Below are 11,103 nucleotides of genomic sequence, written 5' to 3' on the forward strand. Positions count from 1 at the left end.
ACAGCCCATTTAGCCCTTTCGATTGCCGTTAGGGTTTCCGAGAATTCGCCCGGCGGACTCGGTCGCCGGCGGACCCGGCAGCTCCTCTCCGTATTAGAAGCGGAGCTCTCCTCCTCTCTCTACCCAATCTGCAACCTCACCTTCCCCGTCTCCGCTCTTCTCCTTGTCCAGCTCGATTCCGTCGCGGTTCACCTCGTCTCCAACTCCGACAGGCGCCAGCGCGTTCCTCTGCTCGTTCCGCCGCCGGGACATCTCGGGCGGCTGCCCGACCTCGCCTCAGTGGTGGATCCGCCCCTGTCCGGATGCTCCTCAGTGGTCGATCCTCCCCTGCCCGGATGCTCCTCAGGTGAGCCATTCCTATAACCTGTTTCTCGTCTTTCCTATCTCCCTTGCCTTGCCTTGCCTACGGTTTCTTGATGTTCCGTTGTGCGTGTGTTGTGGGGTGGCCGGGTAGGGTGTGTAGGAAGATGGGATTCGAGAAGGAGGACGCCTACTTCTGGAAGCAGATGGGCAAGGCCATGCTATGCACCTACACGCTCTTCGGCGTCGCCTGGCTCTGGAACGAGACATCGCCGCTCGGATGGTGGACGCTCAAGCCACGGCCCAAGGTACAGTATCCTCACTGCCCCGCTCGCGTTCTTGATCGTTGGGTTGTACTGTAAGAATGCATTTTTCTTATTTGGCTGGAATTGGAATAGGTACAGGTTGTGGAGCTGTGCCATGCATGATTGCAACCCTCTTTGTTGGTTGCAAGGTTGGCAGATGCTAATTGTGCATAGTCGCTAATTCAGTCATGTTTGATTAGTTTCTTTTCATGTTTTTGTTGATGCTGTTACTCCAGTTACTTTTCGATCCTCCTTTAGAATCTTGTGTGTCCCATGGCTGATTTAATCTTGGAAGTGAAACTGATCCATGTAGTACGCTTTATCTGCACGGCATGTTGTTTTTGCACCGTACAATTCTTCTTGTTAAATGGAGAACAAAACATACTACTTGGATGGTTCAGCCAGTTTGGCTTCCAAGATGGATCACTGTCTTGTGTGCTTGAAGGCCATGTTGGAGGATTCTCTGCAAATAAGTGTTGTTGATGATGTCAACATGGAATTATGGAAGGAAAGCTGGCCATATGTGAAAATGCTTCTGGGGGGGGGGGTAGTTTGGTGATCAAACAGCAGATATTGGAAAAGAAAAAAACAACTTCAGAGGCATGTCTGTCTACTGGAGTTGGATGTTTATGTATTCGTTCAGACCTTGTTAGTTTAATAGCAGCTGTAGGCTGTCAAATGATTGTGTGCTGGGTTAAACAGTTCTCTGAACTCAGTTTCACTTTAATGCAACAAGGGCATCAATTGATGTCCTGTTCTTCTACAAAGAGTTTCACTTTCAAGATTAGATTAACAACAACATATGAAGGAAAATTTTGAGCTTCATTGACATAATTTCATGTATCCTGTGCTCAGGGAAGTACTTCTCTTTCATTTATCCTGTGCTCAGGGAAGTACTTTTATATTCCATCGTGAGTCTTTGCTGATGCTTAATGCCATTATTGAGCTTTATTGTCATCATTGCATCTATCCTGCACTTAGGGAGTTATACTTTTAGTTGAGGAATGACCTTAGGGGAAACCCTTATTATGAATGACTAATAAATATATGGGGTTAAACTTAAATTGGTCCTTGAACTATGGGTAGCTGGAAAATCTGTATCTAGTAACATCATTTATCTTTCCTCTTTCATTTTCCTCAGTTTTAGTTGGTTTAAAATTTTAACTTCTCCCCCCTGAAATTGGACTGTTTGAGGGTTACATGTTTGAAAATTTAATCCCCAAATTAGCTTCTACCCTGAATCTTCAGAACCATAATCATAAAGGTGCTTACCCTCTTCTTACTCCAGAAGTAGTAAATGAAGTTCTTAGAAATCACAAGGCATTGCCTTACCTCTATTTATCCTGAGATAAACATTTGTGTGTGAAGGTAGTGGTTTTTTGATCGTCTCATGGAACTTCCTTGTCTTGTGTTCCTTCAGTTTTACCGCAGTGTATATCAGTGCTCCCTTCCCTAATGCATGTACCAAAATGTTTGCTGAGATCAGAAAACATATTCAAATCAAGTTGTCAACATTTTTATGGCGAAAGTAGCTGTGAGGGGTTCTTATCACAGAAAGGAACTGTTAGTTATTTAGTTCCTATCTCAGGTGCAAAGGAACTGTGAAATTTTGTGCAGTAATATGAACTTTTGTTATCTCAAAGCATTGGACATATGACAAATGTATCAAAAATGCTAAGTAGCTGATACTGCATTATGATATCAAAATGGCTATATCAGTGAATTGTATAGTAATATTTTGGAATACTTCCAGCCTTGTTCATATTACTTTGACTTTATGTTTTCCTTGCATTCCTCTGCCACCTCAAATGCGGAACCACATTCCTAAATCTACACTCCTATAAAATAAGATTCATCCTTCCAAAAATATATTTCCCTTCCATACCTAGATATCCAATATTTGCCTTCTATACATTTCAAAAATACATTCAATATCTCTTTATTTGCCTTTCATATATAGATGTCCAATATTTACCTTCCACACATTCTAAAATACATTCAATATGCTATCATTTGCTTTTCATACATATTTGCTTTCTATACATTCACCGTCGGGTTTCTCCAGAGGGTGCGCCGCCTCCTGCACTTAGCCTATAGCGCTGTGTTTATCCAGAGGGTGCACCGTCGCTTGCACTTCGCCTCCACTGCCGTCTTCTACGGAGGTCAACTTCGTTGCGCTATCTTTACACCAAGATACTATGCAAGAATTGTTTTTATTCCCTCACAAATCAGTTACCATCTTGATTCTCCTCACAATGTTGCTACGGATGGCCAACTTTAGATGATATGTTCCTCTCATCCCTCTTGAGATTACATGATCATGTTGTGAATTTCATGTATGCAAATCTTACTTATGTTATGTTATATTCTTTTATTTCTTCGGATTGCTATATTCTGTATTGATTTTACGTGTGTGAAACACGTGCAGTTGCTAGTGAATTTAAGGAGACTTAAGCAACAATACTGATTCTAGCAAAACTATTCATGCCAAGCCCGCACAGATACAATTTTAAGTCAGATTTGGGTCTCATTGCATTGCATGGGTAATATAGTGTTATGTGCAGGAAGTACTGCTCACACGAGTGAACAGTAACCGCAGGGTGCTATAGCGCGTGCAGAACTGTAGCGCGCGGTCATCTTTATCTTCTAGTTTGTTATTTGGAAAGATCAGATAGCATTTAGAGATTAGTTAGTAGTTTAAATCAGATAATAGTTAGCGATAAGTTAGAGTTTGACTTGAATGAGGTCTTTGTAGGCCTATATAAGGCACACGGCTGCCACTCTTTGTAATCAAGCAAAGAAGAATTAATCTAGTCTCCCTCAATATTCTAAGTCTCCCCAATCTATGTTCTAATTCCCCCTAGTAGCCGATGCGGTCTGGCTATCCTTTTAGCAGTGTTTACCCTAACATATAGATTCTTCTAAGTATTTTTGAAGTGAAAATAGATTCTTCTAAGTATTGGATATGCCCCACTACAGTTCTCTCTTTTCTGAAGTACAGAACTTACATTTTGCTCTTATTGGTTCATAACTACTTTCCATTATGCTGTCAAAGATACGCCTCAAGCATGGACTGGATTCCTTTGTGTTAATAATTTGGGTGGATGCTATGCTTGAAAACATATTGTATTTATACAGTGCCCAAAATAACTTCCCTGCTAAGTTTTAGGACAAAGAAGAACTTTTTAGGAAACACGTCAAATGTATAGGATACATCTCTCCTTTTGCTGCATGGCATCATTTGAGTGGCCATAGACTATCATTGTGAATGCTCGTCCCTTTCATCCAGCTTGTTGCTGATCTCCCCTAAGACGGTATGTTCAACATTTTGCAGGAAGAAAGAGAAATGGCACACCTATATGAGCGCAGGAAGTTCCCGTACCCTGGTGATGAAGAGGCAGTTGAGGAGTTCATAAAAAGTGGAGGTGCTCTTGGCACCACAATTGGACCCAAGGGTTTTGCTGATGCCAACATGGATTCTGACAACATGCAGAAACAGTTGCAGTCAAAAAAGTTTGAGCAGGAAGCACAAAAGCTATGGCTTCGGATGAGGAATGAAGTTATACAGGAGCTCCAAGAGAAGGGATTTGATATTGAATGAACTTTCAATCCTGCAATATCGTCAGGGCTGAGAATCTTCAAAGCACTTGCTATGGAAACTGAAGAACTACACATGAGAATTTTAAAAGTTTGTAGTATCTACCATGATATCTTTTCCTCTGGCGCGTGCCGACTGCTGCTTGGTTGTACTGTAAATATCTTGTATTACAGAGACCTTAGACCTAACTTGTTTGCTAATATATTGTTGCCTGATCATCAGGAAATTGTACTTCTGAAAGTACTTGTACCATGATCTTGTGTAGGTCTTTCCAGATGCCGGTCAACTTTATATCCAATCAATATTTTTCTGGTACTTACTGTCATTAGGCACTAAGCAAAATGGTTTTGTATCGGGTTTGTTGGACATAACTGAAACTTGTTTGAGTAGCTTCGTTCCAAAACGAAACCATTGATCATTTAAAGTGCTTGTTACTAGAGATATTTTGAAAGACGGAAAAAATGAAGTCACTAATCACTGAAGTTTGTCCTTTCTTTCCCTCCTAATAAATCTTGAGTATTGAGTTGAAACACTGCATTGCGTTTCATCATACCAGGAAACATGTAGCATTTTTTTCCTGGAATTTCTCAGACCATTTGAATATTATTTTCAGGTTGGATACACTGGATGCATTCTCTAACTATTAGAACTAGAAGTTGAAAATTGTTGAAAAATTGAATCTGAGGATGAGAGAAAAATAAAATGCATCCGGATTGGACTGACAACTGGTCCATGGCGGACATCCTGAAATTTTATAGAGTTTTTGAAACTTCATCAGTGTCTGCACTCAATGTAAGGTCAATGATCTTAGTATGGGGTTATGATTTTGATGATTAGTATCAGCATAGTTAGTGAAACTAAGATGATTTGCTAGTACGTAAGGTTTTAACCTCGTGAACGCTAGATGAGGGATGAATTCAAGGTGAGGAGCTGTATGAAGATACAAAGCCCTATTGCTTAGAGCAAATAATAATGGTGTTGAGAGCGTCACTTGTGTATGTATATTTATTTGTTTTCTTTGTCTGTACTATAAAAAAAGGTTTGCGTTTAGTAGCTTGATAGAATATTTAGATTAGTTATCTAGTGATGATGTACACTAGGCATGTCAAGCCCTAATATATGACCAAATACTTAACCTTGACTATATATTGGAGACATGGTATCTAACTAGCAAACTGCATGTACATAAATGTGCATGCTTTCTATGTTAATATTTGTGAGGATCCGTTCAAATTGTATTTGAATTAATAAAATTGAGCGATCATCCATTAAGATGCGAGGTAGCACATGCATATCTCTCGATGCGCCACGTGCTAACTCATATCTCAAAGCAACAATCGCAACCACAAAATGATTAAAAACGAAGGCAATTCCGACAGTCCCGATATGTGCATTTGGATAATTTTCAGAAAAACTATTATCTAGCGCATATCTCTACCAACATACACATCACAACATCATGATTATACAAGATTTCAGGTGATTATAAGTTGATAAATTAAACAAATGACAAGATATTATCTAGTGTAATTATACATAAATGGTAACAGAATAATGGATACAAAAACAAAGACCGTTGGAGTCATTTGCCCAGAAGGAAACCGACCGGGGTTAGTGGAAGTATAGTAACTACTCATCACCACACCGCTCTCGGTGGGCACAAGTAGCTGACTTCTAAACTTTTTCTGCAAAACAATCAACAAAGCACAGTGAGTATGAAGGTACTTGCAAGTCTTACTCGTATGAGTATATATATTCCCGACTCTAAGGATAATACCTTTGGATGATTTAGCAAGGAATATGTTATAAGGTTAAATTGAATTATGCGAAAGAAAATTTAACTTACAACTTAAACATGTGAACACCTAACACCACTTAACACTTAAGCTATCCTAGCATGACCCTAAGAACATAAACATACACAACCCGTGAATATGATTATCTCAACGTAGAACAAAACTGAGTGATCTCACCTTCTCCCATCTATAACCACCATACCTCAAATACCAAATGGAACTCTACAGTGATGTCTAATGAACATTAATCTTGTTCATAACGAGAGTGTGATAATTCAAATTGATTTTACACCATACTAGGAGTATATCTTTACCCACACAACATGAGACTACCATCCATACAACCCATTGGTTGCAAGCGATGATTCACGTGATAACCATTCATGAATCCACCTTGAACCTTTGTTCCCATGCTCAAGTCTACGGAGGCCACCTAGGTCTACTCCCGGAGCAACCTCAGGTGCCTCTTACAAGCCCTCTCACTCACGTCATGGGCGTATGAGTCAAATAAACGCAACGACTTATGATACTTGGCTCATCATTACCCTACTCGGAATGTGGTCGTACGAAAAGTGTTTAAGTCAACAACACCAATGATCGATGCTTAAATGATGCAAGCGGTATATAGCATCTGGGTCCCTCTCCCGACCTACCCCTAACACCGCCTACATCTCGTCTCATTCTCACAACTCATTTCCCCAACATTAATTTCATCATGAAAAGTAAGTGAGCCCTATTACCCCTATAGCTTGCGAACGATAGAACGTTCCACCACTTGACTTCTACCGGTGACCTATGTATTTCTAAGCATTTTGGATAAATTTTAAGTTAGATATTAACATTGTCATACCCTGATTATAAGGATTAAGATCATCAATAACAAGATAAGGGTAATGCAATAAGATATGTGCTACCCAATTTCGCGACACTAACTCACTAAAAATGCATATGTGATGCATAGCAATAGCTAACAAGTTGACCAATAATTCACCAAAATATAGGAGAAATATACGCCGATGCTTGCCTTGGTGCTCAACTTCACAAATAAGATCAACCACTATTTTCTTCTCAAGAAAATCCATCACTCTCTAGTCCGTCGATCACTAAAAGAGTGAAAATGCATCGCAATAAGCATAATGAAATGCTATAAAGTATGCTTTATGAAGCATGATAATGAACCAGATGCAACACGACATGTCATGAAAATATTTGTAAAAGAACGTTGAAACGATTGGGCTAGAAGGATCTAAACATCACATGGGATAAAACTAAGCTTTTTTGGTTCTGGGTGTCTGGTGGTTAGACCATGGGATGTGGCGTTCAGACCATGAGGGTTGAACAGAGAGGAATTCGGTACTGAGTAGCCATGGCGGTTAGACCGGGCCCATGACGGTTAGACTGTGGGGTCTGGTGGTCAGATCGGCTATAGTGGCGGTCTGACTCTTGATCATGGAGGCTGAATTCAATCTAACCAACCAAGTTTCAACCCGACGGTTAGACCGACCTAGATGGTAGTCAGACCTGGACCCTTGTGCCCCGGACTGCACTGCCCGCCCTATGACCCAAAACTCAAATCGTGGGTACAAAAAACCAACAGATAGACTTCAGTGTCACAATCCCTGTATTCTAGGTTCTGACAGGTAGTGGGCTTGCCGATACTGCTACCCGGCTACACTGAAAGAGGGAAGCGAATAGCCTGAAGATTCTTTCCTTTGTTGTCTCACTATCAGAGCTTGCGAGAGAGACCCAAAATACTCTCTTCAGCCAGTCGGACTCGGAGCGAAGCATCTCCCAACAAGATTTGAAAAAATCATTATCCCCAACCTAGGGCTGGTCGAGTATGAAGAAAAGAGCTATATGGGATTCGAGGGCTTTTTTTGAGGAAGTAAGCTTAAGCTAGACTCATTATCTGTTATATACGACAGGCTAATTAAGTCCTTAAATTTAAGAAAGGAGTCTTTCCTTACTTCCTTACACAAAACTGTTATGTTGTTATGCTGCCATCGGACCAGATTTGTCATTTTTTTTTGTTGATCACCATAGTGGTAGATTAAGCTTTTGAACAAGGATGAACCCGACACTAGGCCTGGCCAACAACACCTTAGAGAGGTCACAGACGAAGGCTCCGGCGATGCCTTCGGCCAAGAGTGGTACCAAAACACTCTACAAGTCTAGGGGAGTTCATTTTAGATGGTTTGGGTGACATGCACGGGGCCAAAAGCTTGGGTCCCATGGATTGACGTACATGGCTTGGTGGAGCTCGGTCACATGGCTATGGGGAGTGGAGGAACTTGGGAGAAAAGAGGGGAAAGGGGTTGGGGAACTTCACCTTGGTGTGAGGAAGCTTTCTTGATGGCTGACCGGTTCCGGGGAAGCTTCGATGTGGAGATCGACTCCAGGGTGCTCAAACCAGTCTAGGGAAGCTTCTCTAGTGAGAAAGACAACAAGGGGGAGCTTGGGGAAGTCTTCGTCAAGCTTGGGGAAGCTGTCTTTGTCGATCTCTGGCCATCATGGTAGTCGAGGTGGAGCTCTCCTCTCTCTCTCTGCTGGTTTTGCTTGGTCCGACAAAGGGAAGTCTTGGGGATGAGCTTGGGGACGACGTGGGTGACCTTCTCCTTCAAGCTTTGACTTTCATTGAGCTTGAGGAGGAGGAATGGTGAGGGAGCCCTCCTTGCTCTCTTTCTCTCTCTCTCTCTCTCTCTCTCTCTCTCTCTCTCTCTCTCTCTCTCTCTCTCTCTCTCTCTCTCTCGGGTTGGGGAAGTGAATTATTTAGGGAGTGAGAGGTGGTCAATTGGTCTTAAATAGCCGCTTTGAGTCTTGGCGGTCAGACCGCGGGCTGGACCCACGTGCAGTGAGGTCTTTCTCCTTTTCCTTTTTTCTACCAATTCTTTTCCCTTCCTTTCTAAATGGTTTTGGGCTATTTAACTATCTTCAAACAATTCTCACTCATAAGTATATGGTGGAAATGCAAGGCGTTTAATGACATACCATTTTCAAAAAGTTTTGAAACCTAAAACAAAAGTCAAAAACAATAAAACATGATGTCATGTCTAGGTTGGGATTTTCGGGGTGTGACAGTACTAAACTTATTCTCTGTCTTTCCATCTTCCAAATTACATGTTCCTGTTATTTGCCTTTAATAACAAATTCAAATAATCTTTCTATGGTTGATAATCAACTTTCAAGAGTACACCAGCTATCCTGAGGAAAGATTATAAGACTGCACCTACATTGTTCGTTTTCTATCCAACATAATAAAATATAATCCATGCAACATGTCAATTTTTAGCTCACAATATTTATGGATGTCATGCTGGTATTCTTCTAAGTTCCCTTTGGTATTCAGTTTTAGATGTTTATAGAACATAAAGCAGTCTAAGGTATTCCACTTTCAGATATTGAACAAGAAGTTTTACCTCCCACTCTATCTGTATCAGGTCTCTATATGTAATCACTATCATAATTATTTATTCAAAAATTGGTGCTTCCTACTGATGGGGTATCAAAATGACAATTTTGCTCACATGATTGGTAGATTCAAATATCTTCATTTTTCATTTTAAGCAAAATTTTGGCGTTAGACTTAGTGCAAGCATCTAGCCCCCTAACTCAAGTTTTTGGTGATTAATGATAACATGATCATCGTGACTAACATGCGTTCTGTAAGAACTATTGAAAGTTAGGTCACAATGATAATTCTTCGGTATTCTCGGTGCTTATTTGTTTACATGTTGATGGTCCAAAAGATATGCGCAAAGATTAAGGACCAATTAGTTTTAAGTGTCTTTTAGAGTTGAGAGACACTTATAGTATATGTCTTTATTTTTCTTTGATCGTACTATTAACAGGGTTGAAGATAGTAGCTTGACCTAGTTGGAGCTAGAAAATTACTTGCGATGCACTGATGCACACTAGTCAAGTATAGCACCAGGTAGCTTAGAGGAAGCCCAAGAAAATAAGGATCAAAGACAGCAAAATTTGAAGTCAAATGGTGGAGTTCAGTTTTTTTTTGTATACCGGATGATCCAGTGTTCACATTGAAATATGAATAGTGATTCACCAGAAGGTTTGTACAAAAAGCAATTTGCAGTGGAAAATTGAAGTTCATCAGATGATCCAATGACAAACACTGGATGATTCATCGGAAGAATCATACAGAGAGCATTTCTGAGTGGGAGTTTGAAGCTATACTCATCGAAAGTTTCGTTGAGTGCATCGGAGGATTGCACAATGGATATTCCTGTGATCATTGGAAGGATCACCAAAGTAATTATACAGAGAGGGTGTTGGGGATGGTTGAAGATGCTATGCACACCAGATGTTCCAGTGTTCATGTTCAAACCTCACCTTACCATCTCGTGAGTATGGCCATACATTAACGGCTATATGCCAAGCACTGTTAAGTTACATTCATTGGATGTTCCAGTGATGAAAATGGAGGCATAACCGGATCATCCGGTGAGCGCAATTTTTCTTAGTGGAGGAGTAATGGCTAGTTTGTGGTGGTTGGCTATAAATACACCTCCCTCTGCGCCATGAAGGCTCTCCTGGCTGGTGGTTGAGCTCAATTATATACTTGGAGAGTAAAGAAGAAGAAGAAGCACTTGAGTAATTTCCAAGATCCTTAATTGCAAGATTAAGGACATCATTAGTGCTATGAAAGTAGTGTGCATCCAATCACCTCTTTGGCTTTGATTAGGTCAAGTGAGATTCTTAGCTTGTTACTCTTGGTGATTGTTGTCACCTAGATAGCTTGGTGGCGTTTAGTATTGAGGAGATTCATGGTGAAGTGATTGTTGAAGCCCTCAGATGATCATGTACCATTTTGGAGTCAACTGATTCGAGTGGAGGAAGACTACCATTAGAGAGTGATTGGTCCCTTGTGTGGGAACAAGAGGGAGCTATACTCTTGCGCGGGTGACTTAGTGGAGCGCCAACTCCTCGATACATTAGGAAAAAAAATCAAGTCTCCCTATCCCTTTTCTTTACTTTGAGCAATTTAATTCTAGCATTTAAATTCCATATTTATATTTTTGCAATTTCCTTTACTATGGTTGCTTTGCTAGAATAGGGATAGTGCTTGATCTAGCTTGCATGTTTTTCA

The 11,103-nt window shown here is 40.7% G+C and overlaps 1 protein-coding gene across 2 annotated transcripts; it reads left to right on the top strand.

Moving 5' to 3' along the window:
• LOC133905401 (uncharacterized) lies at positions 1-4,518 on the top strand. 2 transcript variants are annotated; one of them, XM_062347163.1, is made up of 3 exons: positions 1-346; positions 455-608; positions 2,671-3,920. In XM_062347163.1, exons 1-3 carry the CDS (start codon positions 303-305, stop codon positions 2,884-2,886), a joined length of 414 nt encoding a protein of 137 aa, XP_062203147.1. In that variant the 5' UTR covers positions 1-302; the 3' UTR covers positions 2,887-3,920. The 2 variants fall into 2 exon arrangements, with proteins under 2 accessions (XP_062203147.1, XP_062203146.1); XM_062347162.1 differs by lacking the exon at positions 2,671-3,920 and adding an exon at positions 3,940-4,518 and having other exon boundaries at positions 5-346.
• The last annotated feature ends 6,585 nt before the right edge of the window (positions 4,519-11,103 follow it).

Source organism: Phragmites australis, chromosome 22 (genome assembly GCF_958298935.1).
Source record: "Phragmites australis chromosome 22, lpPhrAust1.1, whole genome shotgun sequence".
Taxonomy (NCBI): Eukaryota; Viridiplantae; Streptophyta; class Magnoliopsida; order Poales; family Poaceae; genus Phragmites; species Phragmites australis.

Coding starts and splice junctions, on each gene's coding strand:
- LOC133905401 (XM_062347162.1), top strand. CDS start 303: ATGCTCCTCAGTGGTCGATCCTCCCCTGCCCGGATGCTCCTCAG. Junction 347..454: donor CCTGCCCGGATGCTCCTCAG/GTGAGCCATTCC, acceptor GTGGCCGGGTAG/GGTGTGTAGGAAGATGGGAT. Junction 609..3,939: donor CGCTCAAGCCACGGCCCAAG/GTACAGTATCCT, acceptor AACATTTTGCAG/GAAGAAAGAGAAATGGCACA.